This window comes from Sprattus sprattus, assembly GCF_963457725.1.
Source record: "Sprattus sprattus genome assembly, chromosome: 9".
Lineage (NCBI taxonomy): Eukaryota > Metazoa > Chordata > Actinopteri > Clupeiformes > Clupeidae > Sprattus > Sprattus sprattus.
In genome coordinates, this window is record NC_137928.1 from 14561572 (window position 1) to 14577747 (window position 16176).

General features: G+C 44.6%; 1 protein-coding gene across 1 annotated transcript; it reads left to right on the plus strand.

Moving 5' to 3' along the window:
• The first annotated feature begins 2666 nt into the window (after nucleotides 1-2666).
• Nucleotides 2667-15929, plus strand: igsf10 (immunoglobulin superfamily, member 10). Its single transcript, XM_080844850.1, has 7 exons — nucleotides 2667-2822; nucleotides 3423-3694; nucleotides 4035-4164; nucleotides 4384-4774; nucleotides 5448-9998; nucleotides 10602-11502; nucleotides 13074-15929. The coding sequence occupies exons 2-7, from the start codon at nucleotides 3492-3494 to the stop codon at nucleotides 14986-14988; spliced, it is 8091 nt and encodes a 2696-aa protein (XP_080700976.1). The 5' UTR covers nucleotides 2667-2822; nucleotides 3423-3491; the 3' UTR covers nucleotides 14989-15929.
• The last annotated feature ends 247 nt before the right edge of the window (nucleotides 15930-16176 follow it).

A 16176-nucleotide genomic window follows, 5' to 3' on the forward strand; every position in this document is an offset into this window, starting at 1 on the left:
TTGAGCAGAGGAGAGGAGAAGGAAACGAGAGCCTGACAGGAGAGTAAACACAGAGAGGAGTAGCGGACGGGTGAAAGTCTTACTGTCGATCGCCTCCTCAAACACCCCGCCATCCACAGAGACTTCTCACCTGTGTGGCATTCTGTGGAACACATACAATTCAGCAGAGAAGTACAATGGTGTTTGTTTAGGATATGTAGGCCTATTTCTACATGTAGGTCATGAGAGCGGCACTTATTATGATAATGTGTCAGACAAAGGGAGCGAGAGAGAGAGAGTCAGAGAGAAGGAGAAAGAGAGAGAGAGCGTTCATGCATGCACAAGCTTGTGCATACAAATGTGTTGATTGGCAGTGATTTATATTCCATGAATGTTATATCAGCGGCTCACTGCTCAGAGTCTTGAACTACATGACAAACTCCTCAGGAAAACGGGTAGTTTTTTATCAAAACCATCTGGGCTTTGTTTTACAGCAGTTGATCCATTTGTTTGTTCCACCTTGTTAGCAACAAGGTCCTGTAGACACCTTTTTCGAAAACAATATCATTTGGCGAAAATAGTGGTGTTTAACAGTAGTCTTAAAATCAACAGTGCCTCGCTGTCATCGAGAAGAACACTAAAATCATCATACAGTATATATATATATATATATACGTTTATTTAACATCTAACTTGATAGAGGCTGTATGAGGGTTCACACTGGACACTTAGGACACACATGTGGTAGAGGACTGTCGAGTGAATGTGATGACACAAAGAGGTGAACAAATACACACAGTGGAGGTCTTGTTTAGGGAGACGTCCCAAAGACAAACAGCGGTGCAGTACAGGCTGCCCACAGCTTACTATCCAACCAAACTGCCTGTCATCATATTGGGTAACTGATGACAGTCCCAAACAGGACCTCCAACAGGCTCACACACACACACACACACACACACACACACACACACACACACACACACACACACACACACACACACACACACACACACACACACACACACACACAGTACACACACACACAGTACACACACACACACACACAGTACACACAGTGCCCCCCCAGGCCAAACAGGTGCCTTAGACGGAAATAAGGAATGTGTATAAAGCATGTATCTCCCTTTGTCATCAGGATGTGGCTTTGCCTCACACAGTCACAAGCTGCCCTGTGCGAATGTGTGTCAGATGTTTAAGATGAGAGTCACAGCCCTGGTGGTGCCATACAGACAGCTGTCTCCTCAAATTGAAAGGAAAATGTGATGGAAGCTATCGCTTCTCTTCTGCCTTACGCCACTGTGAAAGTTGAGCTATTTCCTGCAACTCGTCTTTGCGGAAGTGATGATTCTGAGCTGAAAAGAAGGGAGGTATTGTGTGGTGAAGTGGTTTTACACATGTTAGAGATTTAAGCGTGTTTGCACTGTGGGTTTTGGTGGGTCCAGAGTGGTGTTTTACTGTCGAGTGACTTTGAGTTGAGTCACCCACAGACGGCGACCACGTGAATTCCCGACGATGTGCCTTTGCAGCGGGAAGACAAAGCATGTCATTTTCAGCACTTAACAGCTCCCATTGCATCGCATCAAAAGCTCTCTCTCACTAATGCGCTCTCTTTACAAACCCTCTCCCTTAAGGAAGTGCTGCACAGATTCTCAACAAGTATAACCTAATAACGTAACCTGATCTAAAAAGTGACAGTCAATAATTCAGTGAAATCCACAGCTATTTGTCTGACTTGTCATCTACATAAAATAAATCAGTCAGCATGTCTGTCTGACCATATTCTCATGAGATGCTGCACTGAGCAGGTAAAGTCAAGAGAATACTAAGAAAGACCAAAGTACCAAAACAGAGTTGAAAATAACTCTGACATAATGAACAGGTATCATTTACACAGCACAACAAAGTACAGGAATGTATTCTCACTCACATGAACTAACCCATGAGAAATAAGATTGGTGGTTACTGACACAGTTTTACTCCCCTTAAATCCAGTTTAAAAGCCAATTAAAGTAAGAGTGGCACAGATTGGTTAAGTAAATTGGCATGCAGTTGTTTTCCCTACAAAGAGGGAGAATGAAAAGTTCCTCTGCCACAACTCTGCTGGAAGTAATTATGAACTGCATCATGCCAGGTGATCAGGACATAGCAACCAGCTAAACTGCACATGCATGAAACTAAATGTGTGGATAGGGATCTTCACAACACTTTTTTTCACTTTTGTCTGGGTTTCAGTCGCGCAAAAATAACACATTTTAAAGGAATATTCATTCAATTACTTTTTAAGATTGTCTTAATGGCTTTAATGAGGGAAGCTGATGCCTTGCGACAGCATAATTATCTTCATTACTTTTTTTGCCCCGGAGGAAAGTTTTCTGCGTTGTATACTTTTAGTACGTTGATTGAAAAAAACAGGAGTTCAGGAAAGTGTGCAACCCATATCGTATCGGTAGTAACACACCATCTGTTTCTTATGCATTGAATAAATGAAATGAGGTCACATTTAATACTCTGAGGTGATGCCGTGGACCCACTACACGACCCAACGGGGGAGCGAATGGGACGGGATGGGAGGAATGCGAGAAAGGAAGGATCTTACCCACAGCGTCTACATCAAACACGCAGTCAACAGCCTCCGTCTACATTCTGCGCAGAGGACTAGACTGGACCTGTGGCACACACCGGCTTTGCATTTCAAACGAATATTTCGGGGAAACTTTTGCACCGGCAATTTCTTGATTGCATTACTAATACCTCTGGCCTTAAGGCAAGATTTAAATGTAAACTGTGGATTAGGTGTATGCTAAACCATTTAAGCATAACAAGTAAGTGTAATTTAGTGAATTTGATACATTAATTTTAAAACACTCACAGATGCTGCATGCTTTATTCATTATTCATTTTCATAATCTGTACATAAACAAGAAACCTATTCCAATAAGTGTAAACAAATTTAAGCGAATATTGGTGATAAAAAAATGTAGATGCATGTATTAAGGAGCCTGCTGTATTGTAATGATAGGACTGTGGTCGCGTGCTAAAGCTGTGGCTCAGACAGTCTTTGCTGAACATCTGTGGTCTTGAAATACTATAATTTTCTCAGAGAACTCCAGTATTTAAATTCTTAGTGGTGACACGAAGGCACGGATGTCCCATTGAGAAGATTTAGTAGTGTGGTGGCTGGTCCAATATATTGTGTTGCACAAATGTTTGTGTTGTATGTTATCTGTTTTGTTTTAAAACGAGAAGAGGCGCTGGTAACAATCATCAGTGAGAATAATTGTCTTCTAAGACAGGCTAACTTATTGCCATGCATGTGAAAGCAGTAAGACTCTCTTTGAAGAGTTGTAACGTCCTTGAAAAATAGGCTAATTTAAATGAATATCATGTGATTATATATGTGTGCATTTTTTCCCCCTCAACAGATATCCATTAATTGATGGCACCAAGACTTTTTTCAGGGGAGTGATTGCAACCACACCTACTCCGTCAGAATGCAGGCTCTTTACTCAGGACCGTCATACCTGCGGTGGAAACTCCTGGCGCTTCTGTTTGTTTTGACCGTGCTGGTATCGAGGGGCCGCGCCTGCCCGAAATCCTGCGCGTGCTACGTTCCCACCGAGGTTCACTGCACTTTCAGATACCTGTCCGCAATACCACGCGAGATTCAGCCGGTGGTGGAACGAATTAACCTGGGGTGAGAAACCCAAGTTTAACCCAAAGCAGAACTAAACAGGCTTCAGTCAGGACACATACACACTGGCAAAGAACGTTTATTTTATCAGGGTCGAAGTAATTTTAAAAAGTTTCCTATTAAGAGACAGAGTGAGAGAGAGAGAGAGAGAGTTTATTCAGAGATTGACAAAACATAACCCTCTCACCTGGCCATGATGCACAGCCCTGAAATTCCAGTCTGTCATTACTTGCGTGAGAAAAAGTATTCACTTGGGGCTTCTCTCCCTGTCAGAAACAGCATCTTCAGCTGTATGTTTTTTAGTGGTTTACTACAAAGCAATGTTGCAATGTCTTTGATACAGATACAACAGCCTTACAGTACTGAGAGAAAATGACTTCACCGGCTTGGAACATCTGGAACTGTTGATGCTTCATAGTAACACCATAAGTAATATTGAAGACCGGGCTTTCGGTGACCTCAAGTCTTTGCAAGTAAATAAAACCCTTTAACATGTGTTTTCTTTGTTTTTGTTAACTAAGATTGTTTGTATCTATGTTTTGTCATCAAAACAAACAGGCACAGTTTTGTTTTTAATCAATAATCAATATTTCTAATTAATAATCAGAATTTCTACCTATATCTTAGTAATATCTTCAACATTGTACACCAGTTTTTAATGACTCTGTGCTTCTGTCCTGTTGTATCCATAGGTTCTAAAGATGAGCTACAACAAAGTGAAAGAGATCAACAAAGAGACATTCAGTGGTCTTCGCAGTTTGGTGCGCCTCCACATCGACCACAATCAAATCGAATTCATCAACCCTGAGGCCTTCTATGGTCTGAATAACCTGCAGCTGGTCCACCTCGAGGGCAACCTCCTGCAGCAGCTTCATCCGGACACCTTCATCACGCTCCGTCACAGCCAGGTGTTCAAGCTGTCCTCCGTGAAGAGCATCTACCTGTCAGACAACGCCCTCACCAGCATACCAGCAGACCTGTTTGCAGGTTGTTACCAGCTAGAGAATGTGTATCTTCATGGAAACCCTTGGTCTTGTGACTGTCGCATGGACTGGTTGAGTGAGTGGATTGAAAAGAACCCTGGTGAGTCGGCAGAGTCCTATTATTGTCATTGAAGTGGTTCCTTATCTGTGAATTTTATACATTTCATACAACTGCAATTTCTATTATTAAAGAGTATCTATTATGCTTTCCATTTCTTAATTTTCCTTTAGTGTGCTATATAGCTTTTTGTGCATGTAAATGTTCTGCAGAGTTGCAAAGCCCAAGGTACATGCCAGAGGGAGCAACACTCCCACAAAAAAAAAACGTTATTTGGGATTCCAGCCCTTTCCCCTTGTAACAAGATGACGCAATCTCGCAACACAGTCCTCGTTATCTGCCTTGCTGACTGATCAAAGTCAAGTCAAAGTGTTTATTGTCACATGCACCAAATTGCTTCAGCACAGTGAAATTCTTATGACTTGGCAGGCAACAGAGCACACTGGGCTCTTTGGGTAGGGGGGCTTAGACACAGGAGCTCTAACAGAGTGTTTCAGACAGAGGGTGAATAGAGATGTATAGTATAAGGAAAATAATGGGGTTTTGGAATATTGGAGCATGTAAATCTATTCTTGTAAACATTAACACTTTTTAAGCTGTGTGTGACAGACGGTTCAATGTTGTAAAGCAAAGCACAGAAATGATTGTATATTTATGATATGACAGTCAAATCTAAACACATCAATTTTGTATTGCTATTCACTTGTCTTTCCAGGTGTGCTGAAATGCAAACGAGACAAGAAGCACTCTCAGAGACCAGTATGTCCAGTGTGTGAATCACCAGTTACTGCCCGAAGTAGAGGCCTGACTCAGCTAGCCCGTGATGAGTTTGCCTGCACTAAGTCCTGGATCGACCCAAGCCTAAAGCAGAAGAACATCACTGTGGACGAGGATGACTACACCCCGGTCTCTTCAAAGGACTTCATCGCACCAATTGGTATGCTGGAAATGAATGTAACGGATGAGGTCCACAATGATGCCACCTTAGCTTGTGTGGTTCAGAGGCCATCTGGAGTAGAAAATATTAACCTGACGCAAACAGGGGATGAAGATGATGTCACAGTGCTAAGGGCAACCATTACCACGTCACTGGTGTGTAACATTGACTACGACCAGATTCAGCAGCTGTGGCGTGTTTTGGCCATGTACAGCAACATGCCCATGAGGCTGGAAAGGGGACTGCTGCTAACCATGTCACCAGAAATGATTTACAAATACAGACAATTACAAGATGAGGAAATTTACACTGAGGTTGAAGCAGATATCAAAGCCAATCCGGCATGGCTACTGCAAGGACAGATTAACCTGCAGCTGGACCGAACAACCACTACCTTCTCCACACTTCATATTAAGTACTCATCTACTGTCCAGCTGCGTGTAGACAGCAGGAACCTCAGGAGAGACAGGTACAGCTGGACAATGATCAAACGGGACAATCAGACAAAGACTGAGCATGCTGTCATAGCTGGTAGCACAGCTGAGCTCAACTGCCAAACGTTTGGAAACCCGAAACCCTCAATGGAGTGGATCTTGGTAGACGGCAGCAAGGTCAGGGCACCATACCAAAGTGAAGACCGACGGATTACAATCAGTGAATCAGGGAAGCTCACCCTGAGACCAGTGGATAAATCAGATGCCGGGATTTACCGATGTATCGCAACAAACTACTTGGATGCTGATGTGTTGATCTTTCGGATTACAGTTTTGTCTCCAGATGTGGAGGAGGCAGAGGTGAATGGGGTCCAACTGTCCCGCTCAGTGGGCCAAAGTCTGCTTTTGGACTGTGGATCTGCTGGGAATCCCAAAGCTTCTATTCAGTGGATACTTCCTGACCACTCAGTCTTGGACAAATCAAATGGGAATAGGCAAGTCTACAGTAACGGCAGCTTGGGAATACAGTCCCTGACTGAGAGGGACCGGGGATTTTACAGATGTTTGTCATCGAATTACCTCGGAGTTGATTTGTTGACGTCAGTAGTGAGTTTTACTGAGGTTGGGGCGAAGGAAGTAAAAATAATCGATTCTGAGGGCTCAGGGAATGACGTTGATTCAAATCCTGAGGAGACTGAAACAACGCACAGTGGACTTGTTATGTCTCGGACCAATCAAGAATCAAGGACCATCACCTCAGATAGACCATACCCCAGGTTAACACCCCAAAACAGCAGAAGAGGTAACAGGAGAGGTAACCACTTAAGTAATAGAAGAACATGGGGAAGTAGACGGGTGTTTGACAAGGGATCTCGTAAAGTCGATCCCCAAAAATTTGCAGAGTTTATGAAGAAAGCCCAATCTGGCCAGACAACAAACAATGAGATAGGGAAAACAAATCAGGAAAGTGGAGACTCTAAGACATATTTAGGGCTCTCTGGAGATGGGGATATGGGTTCAGGAGAAAGTTTGTCTGAGGATCAAATTGTATTGATGCCAAATGGTGAGGTGACAGCCACAGACATGCCAGAGAGCAACCAGTACAGCAAAGTAAGAACCAAAGAATTTTCAGAGAACAGTCAGGATAGTGTGGTGACAACCACACAAACTTTAAATGACAGCCAGGATGGTCTCATTACAACCACTGACAAAGATTTAGACAAATATGAGAGTACTGTTATGTCAACAACTGAAATGTTAGACAATAATCAGAGGGGTGGTTTGAGTACTACTGAAACAATAGACATCAACTGGAATGGTGTCATGACAACCACTGAATTTTCATATGACTCTCAGGACACTGAAATGACAACCACAGACAATGCAGTTGAACCCATTACCAGTGTCATCACAACAACGGGGTATACAGATAAAGTAACAACCAGATCTTACTCCAGGTCTGACGTCTTACCGATATTACTCCCAGCCCTCGGTGTCACAACCAGTAGTTATGCAATTCAAAGAGATGAAACAACACCATTTGAAGACAAACATGCTTACTCAAGAGGATTCACTGACAATAGACCTTATATTTATCAAACAAAACCCAAAGACACAGTTAAGCGACCGGTTACACTTAAGTTCACAGTCACTGAGTCAACTGATGAGATGCACCTAATGTTTTCAGGTGAATCACCTGAGTCATCAACTGAAGGAATGTCAACTGACCACAACCAGAACCCAAATGTCACCCCAATGATGGATGGGCCTGCCCCTAGACTAAAGCCAGTTGTGCACGCATCTACAGACCCGGACAGCGAGACTACATTCACAGCCGTGACTACCACAGAACGAGAGCAGGATGAGATCACTTTTCACACAACTCAGAGGATTAGGTCCCACCGCCTTCCAGCAGGATCTACCATCATTTCTCGCCAGCATATACAAATAATACCTCCCAACAGAAGGCGACCAGGAAAAAGACGCAACTTTCCCAACAGGCGAAGAATAGTTCGACCAAACAAGATCACAGACATCCAGTCCTACATCGATAAACTCAAGAAGCCATCAGTATCACAAAAGGGGAAAGCCACAGTGCCTTATTCCGTAGAGCTAACAACAGACTGTGATGACACAAAAGGTGGGAACAACCCTGCACTATCAAATTCCAAAAATACAGTAGATGAGAGTAAAGCTAAAGTCCAGAGTTCTTCCCTTCGAAGAACAGAAAAGCCCATCAAAACCAATCCCTTCACAAGGTCTCCAGAACATTATCCCGACAGAGCCACACAAACGTTTACCTTCAGGCCCGCTACCACACACATAAGAACTGAAGGCTCTAGTGGTTACATGACTTCTGCAGATGCCCCTGACCTGGAACCAACACAAGATCCCATGGCATATCAACCAACAACTACAACAGCTTCAACAACCAAAAAGTCTTCCAAGATAATCCGGGGTAAAATACCCTGGCATAGACTGTTTGGGAGCAGAGAGGGCCAAAAAGAACTCTTGAACAGGCTTCGTAAACCAGCCAAACCAGCCAAACCATCCACCAAAACCACACAAAGCACAACTACAACCACAACAACAGCAACAACTACAACAGCAGTTCCTACCACTACCGAACCTTACATGGAAACAACTTTACTTCCAACTGTGGACTCTCTTGTTGCACCAGTGACAGTATTACCCTCCTTGTCTGAGAAAGATCTTGGGACATCAGCAGACGACTCGGAAGACTATTTCACCACCCTGACTAAAGAAGAATCAACCACCCTGACTAAAGGAGAGTCGACCACTGTCACGCAGCCTCCCAACACACAGGAGACAACTACAACTGCTCCCACATATGACTCAACGTCTTCCTCAGCCACAGATTCTTCCTCAGATATAAAGACTCTTGCTGTGCCACCAACAATAAGGTCTAAAGACGATGTTGTTGAATCGAGCTCCTCTGGTTCTGACTCTTTGGGTTCAGGAACATGGACGTCCCGAAAGTTTAGGGGGCCAAACAGAAAATTTGGTCCTCGCCGAGGAGGGCGTGTGAGAGGCCGTAGGCCCATGAGAAAAACCACCACAAAAGCTCCGACCACAACAACAATACCAACAATAACAGAAGTGCCTACTACAACGACTGAACAACCGGAAACCTCCACTTTCACGGAAACAACCACATTTGCACCAAGGCCTGTATCTAGGACCCGTTCAGGCGGTGTGTCGCGACCACTGTACACACACTTCTGGGAGAAAGAGATGTCCTCTGTGTCCACCTCATCTGGAACGACAGACTCATATGATAAACACTGGAGAGTCCCATCATATTTTACCACCAGTCGCCCAAGAGAATACACCACATCCAGGCCCAATACAGCTTACCGAACTACTCCATCATCAAAGCTGTATGCAACCCCACGGCCACGAGTACAGACCAGCAGAGATAACAACAGAGTAAACCACAATGTCAGAGTCCCTTCAGGCAGGCATAATGACTCCCCAACACAAAGACCTCCAGTTGGACGAGTGAGGCCAACCATGTATGTTATCACAGAGGGATCTAAGAAGAAAACTGACACAGGAAAAACTTTTACACTCAAAGTACACACGGACACAGTGACAGGTATCACAACAGAGCAGGAACACACCGACAAGCCCAGCCTTTATGACTATGATGGAACTGATAACACCTACCACCATGCCAAAGAGCATGATACAACGACCACTGTTATTACTGACACGGAGCCATCCACTGAGGACATGCCCATGAAGCCGAGGATTGTGGGAGGAAACGCTGCAAGCTTCACAGTGCTGTCAAACTCTGATGCCATCCTGCCCTGTGAGGCTGAGGGAAACCCAGCGCCCTCCATCAGCTGGAGGCGGTTCTCCACGAGCACAGGTACCCGCATACCACGTGGAATGACACTCATGGCAGCATCATTGTTCTTGATGTTCTTTAAACTTGTTCTTGATAATGTTGCACAGGTACCAATACATCTCAGTTACTCCCATATATAACAACACCCGTTGAAAAACACTTATTCATAATGATATTAAATATTGTTATTACAATACGGTTGTCCTAATAGCTCAGGTATTAGTACATTTGAATCTGTCCAGACTTAACGCATAAAATAATGATCTTAGAAATATGTAAGCTAATACATAACTGTAACTTGGCTACAATCCCGGATATTACAATGCATACAGTTTCACAGTTACTTGGTGTCTTTAAAAAAGTAACCATGAACAGAATATTCATTTGTGATGTAAACTATTTCATATATTCCTTCCTTTGCATGACTAAAAGTGTCTTTGTTTCATTTCCTTTTTCTTTTATATTTGTCCGTCAGAATGGGTACTGCTTGGTATGTTACCATGCCTTTTTACAGTGTACAGCACAGTAGCTGTACCTGCAAAAAGATGAGCTAAAAAATACCTCATTTTGTAATAGTCTGTAGTATTTATCACATAAATAATCTTCTTATCTTCTCTTTTCAAGGGAGCACACTGACCATAAGAGGCAAGATGGGTAAATTTGAAGTTCTTCAAAATGGAACTCTGTACATTCAAGCTGCCAACATGAAGGACCGTGGCCAGTACCTGTGTTTAGCTGAGAATGACTATGGCTCTGACAAGCTCATCGTCACACTGTCTGTGGTGGCATATCCGTCACGCATCCTCGAGCCAAAGGTTCGAGACATCAAAGTGCATTCTGGGAATACAGTTGAGATGAACTGCAAAACCGAAGGTCGGCCAACACCCCTGGTGTCATGGATCCTGGCCAATCGGACGCAGGTTAGAGGCCAGAACACCGACCACGGCAGAGTGTCTGTCACACCGGAGGGGACGTTGATAATCCAGCAGGTCTCGTTGTACGACCGGGGCCACTACAAGTGCATTGCCAGCAACCCAGCTGGGATAGACACTGCCACTGTGCGCCTGCAAGTGGTTGCAGCGCCCCCTGACATCCTGGAGGAGAAGCGACAGCAGCTCACAGTCCATGCCGGGGAGAATCTATGGCTGCCATGTTCAGCACAGGGCAGCCCCCAACCAACCGTTCACTGGGTCCTTTCCGACGGGACAGTTGTTCACCCGCAGCTCTACGTTGACCATAGGGTGTCAGCGTTCGCCAACGGGACTCTCCACCTGAAAGGTGTAACGAGCGCCGACGGTGGGATTTTTGAGTGCATTGCGACGAGCCCGACGGGGTCTGAGAGGCGAGTGGTCACCCTCACTGTGGAGAAAACAGAGGCTCTGCCCCAGATCATAGACGTGTCACAGAGAAGGACTGAGCTAGAGTTTGGGGACCGCCTTCACCTGAACTGCACGGCTATCGGAGACCCCAAGCCCCGGATCATGTGGAGGCTCCCCTCCAGAGCGGTGGTTGACCGGTGGCACAGGTAACAGACTCAGACTGCATCTGTAAACCTTCAGTACTGTCCTCAATGCACAATCAGCAGGAGTAGAGCTGGGATAGATGAGGCTGGTGGCAATGTGATCTGAGTGTGGTGACAAGGCTCATTTTTCTCACCTTATTTCTCACAGCTTGAGAAGTCAAGGTCAAGTTTCATGATGTCGATGATCACACACACACACACACACACACACACACACACACACACACACACACTAAAACAAAACTCATTGAAGTCATTCGAAAACCTAATGGTTCTGACTTTGAATTTGAGGGCAGCTGCTTTACTTCCTTTTCTGTACGCCTGCTTCATAAGCTATGCCTAACATTTTATGGAACATGGGCTTATGAGGTTGCTTGGAATTTGTTTCAGTTGAATGTTTTGAGACACAAACATCAGTAACAGTTGTACTTCCAGTCCAAATATGTAAGTTAATGAGGCTTCTCCTCTGGCCACAACTGATTTCATTTAAATTAACTGCATCCTGTAATAAGCCACGGCCTGGAGACAAATGCACTCAGTATAATTCTTTATGGTGTGTTTCATCATCTTTTACTCATTAACTATGGTGTTGACTTTGAAGGGAAAAAAGCAAAGGAATAGCCAACAATACTAACATTTTAGACATTTTCAAGGGCGGCTAAACATGCAAAGCACTTATTCTATTTCACGTATTTACCTTTTAAATTATGGATATATACATACATACTGGATATAACATTGAATCTTTTCTTTCTCCCATAAATTGTTAATTTTTCAAGTTAAGTTTTTCGGTGCTGTTATCCCAGTTTGATGAGCACATTATGAATGTTGTTATTTTCCTTAACAAGCACAACATATTATTATGATCCATTCTTCCAAAAAATAAAAACATTATAAAATGTCAGGTTTACTACCAGTACAGGGCCACAGAAACAGCAGAAGGGATGTGGTTGATTTTGGATTATCATGACTGCTACATCTTATCTGTGTCTAATACAGAAGCAAAGTTTTTAGCAGGAGCATTTGAAAGCTCCCCATGATGAAAACTCATTAAAATTGTACATTGTACACATTGTTGATTCTACCACTGCTGACTCTGCACAATGTGAAAATGAAAACAGACCATTAAGCCAATCCAGCAGAGGCTCTTGAAGTCTTTCCATATGACCCAGCGTTATGTATTCCATACTGAGACAGAAACGCCCAGAACTACCTGAGCAGCCCAACATCTGTTCATAATTTTTTTCTGTTGTCTTAAAAACAACTAAATGCAGTGAATCAAAAGCAGTTCTAAACTATTAAAATATCACACCAGAAAATTCATTATTGTACATTTTCTGGCACATTGTACTTTTACGGTACATATGAAGCCCTGTAATTTAATATACAGACCAGGCTTATTGGGTTGCAGGTTTAAATGGAAATGCCAGCTCTATTTAGTGGGAGAATTTGGCTGTTTTGGAGAGTTAAAAGTAAAGACTGAGTTTCAGTGCGTCACTGTGAAGCAGTATTCACTTTCTGAGTTTACTTGAAGCCCCAACAGTTTACACAATCTTGTTTTATTCTTATTTTAGGATGGGCAGTCGGCTCCAGGTCCTTGAGAACGGCACTCTCATCATCGACTCGGTCAGTGAGAAGGACGCTGGAGATTACCTCTGCGTCGCCCGCAGCGACATCGGCGATGACCTGCAGCTTCTGAAGGTCACAGTGTCCATGAAGCCAGCTAAGATTGAGACCAAGACCTACGGCAAGAAACAAGTGCCATTTGGCAACGACCTGCAAGTGGACTGCAAGGCCTCTGGCGCCCCCATTCCGGAGATCTCATGGGGCCTTCCTGATGGTACTGTGGTGAACAATGCCTTGCAAGCAGATGGAACCAGAAGAGGGCGCTCCAAGCGTTACATCCTGTTCAACAACGGGACGCTGTACCTGAACAAAGTTGGCATGGATGAGGAAGGTGACTACACCTGTTATGCAGAGAACACTGGAGGCAAGGACGAGATGCACGTGCACATCACCGTGGTGATGGCTGCGCCTCGTATACACACTCCAAGCCTGACCTACGCCAGAGTGACACCTGGTGGCAACATTCGCTTCGACTGTGAGGCAGTCGGTGAACCCAAGCCAAAGATTCTATGGATGCTTCCTTCAAATGACATGATCGCTGCTTCCAACGAACGTTATCTGATGCACGTTAACGGGTCCCTCGATATCCGTGATGTGAAGCTGGCGGATGCGGGAGAATATGTCTGCATGGCACGAAATACTGCAGGGGATGACAGCAAGGTCTACAAGCTCGACATTGACGGAAATCCACCTGTGATAAATGGATACTATCAAAATAGGACTGTGATTAAAGAAACAGCAGCAAAATACTCTAGGAAGTTCATTGATTGTAATGTGGTTGGGAACCCACCACCAAAGATAACATGGATTATGCCCGATAACATTTTTCTCACTGCTCCATACTATGGCAGTAGGATTAATGTCCACCACAATGGCACACTGGAAATCCGTAATGTACGACCAACAGATACAGGCGAATTCATATGTATGGCGCGCAACGACGATGGAGAAGCTGTCATGGTGGTCCAGTTGGAGGTCACCACTATGATGCGAAGGCCCATCTTCAAGAACCCTTTCAATGAGCGAGTGGTGACCCGCATGGGCAAGACCACCCTGCTGAACTGTTCCGCCGACGGCCACCCACGACCCGACATAACTTGGATGCTACCCAACGGGACCCGTCTGTCCGGGGAGTCGGATAGGGGCTCGCAACACCACCTGAGCACCGACGGCACTTACATCATCTACAACCCAAGCAAGGCAGACGCCGGGAAGTACCGCTGTGCCGCGAAGAACAGCATGGGATACATCGAGAAGCTCATCGTCCTCGAGGTGGGCCAAAAGCCGTACATCCTGACCCGGCCTCGGGGGATCATACGGAGCGTGGCGGGGGACTCACTGTACTTGCACTGCCTGGCCGACGGCAGCCCGCGACCCGGCATCTTCTGGACGCTTCCGGGAGGCCACGTCCTGTCTCACCCGCAGTCGACCGGCCGATACCACCTGATGGAGAATGGCACCCTGTTGGTCCGAGACACGGTGCTCCACGACCGTGGGAATTATCTCTGCCGAGCAAGGAATTCCGCAGGGGAGGCCCTGCTCACGGTCCCCGTGGTGATTGTCGCCTTCCCACCCAGGATCACAAACGGCCCCCCTTCAACCATAAGGGCCGTGACTGGGGTTCCGTTGAAGCTCAACTGTATTGCAACGGGACTTCCTACTCCCGAGATCACCTGGGAGCTTCCTGACAGGTCAGTGCTCTCAACAGCAGCAAAGGGACGACCATCAGGAAGTGAGCTGCTTCACCCGCAGGGAACCCTCGTAATCCAAAAGCCTACCAATGTAGACTCGGGCGCCTACAAGTGCTTTGCCAAGAACCACCTTGGCACAGACACCCGAGTCACATATGTGAGGGTTATATGAGACTGGTTGTAGTGGAGGAGAGTACAATGGTACGAAAGACTTTCGACTGCTCAGCCCTGCCCCAATTGGCTTGCATCAGCATTTATCTGCAAGTACTGTTTCCAACGGCAACTTATGTGGAATATAGACTTGTTACAGCAGTGAAGCATGTAACAGGAAGTCCTTTGTTGAGAGTGGTGAAGCCAAGAACCGATGGATTGCCCTATGTTGAGGAGTGGGTCCTTGGCAGGGCATGCGGTAATTGTGAGGTGTTATTTTTATCATAATGATTCAGAGGTCTGGAAACTCAATTGTGGCTTCTGGTTTAGTCTTTGAGAACAATGCATGAGTCAGCCTTACAGCAAAAGCTTCACACTCGCATACACACACAAACACACACACACACACACACACACACACACACACACACACACACACACACACATAGACGGTTTGACCTAAGCTCGGCTATGGACAGGGATATTATTACAACCTCGATGGAGAAGGAGAGAGAACCCTAGGGAATTTTATCCCAAGGCTTTGGTCTACATTCACAACCGTCAAACAGTGGCAGAGTGATGCCAAGTGAGGCTAGAGTGACGCTCTCACGTGAGGCCAATCGGCTCCTGTGGACATTATTATTCAGACAGTATACATATTCTGCAGTTTTAACACTGGATTTATATATATTATTACCAGAATACCCACATTTGCACCAACATAAGTTGGTGTATAAAGCGTTATGTAAATGGATAAGGCTTGTCTGAAACCATACAGTACTTGGTCTGATGTCAAAAGTATCTAAATGATTTGACTGCTTTCATTTAAATGTGCAGAGTCAAAGTACATTTTTACATTTATATTATCCCTTCCTCGGATTACATGAACACAGTTTTACTTTGTAAGTAATGATATGTTAGTGTCATGGAAATGTAACACAGTCTATTAGCAATAAATATTGTTTTGAGGGTATTTGTACAGAGCCATTTTGTGGTATCCCAGGATTAAACCAAAATACTGGAATGTTCTTATGTCCTACTTTTCTTTTATTGTTTGAATTTATAAGAATCTCAACTGAAACACTGAGGGATTGGACTCCCTACTTTGGGGTTCACATGAAGGTATGAAAAAAGCTGAGACTACTTTCAACAAAACAACAAAATCTGTCATAAATTAAAAAAGTGTTTTTAAGTGACACTGTTTAAGAGC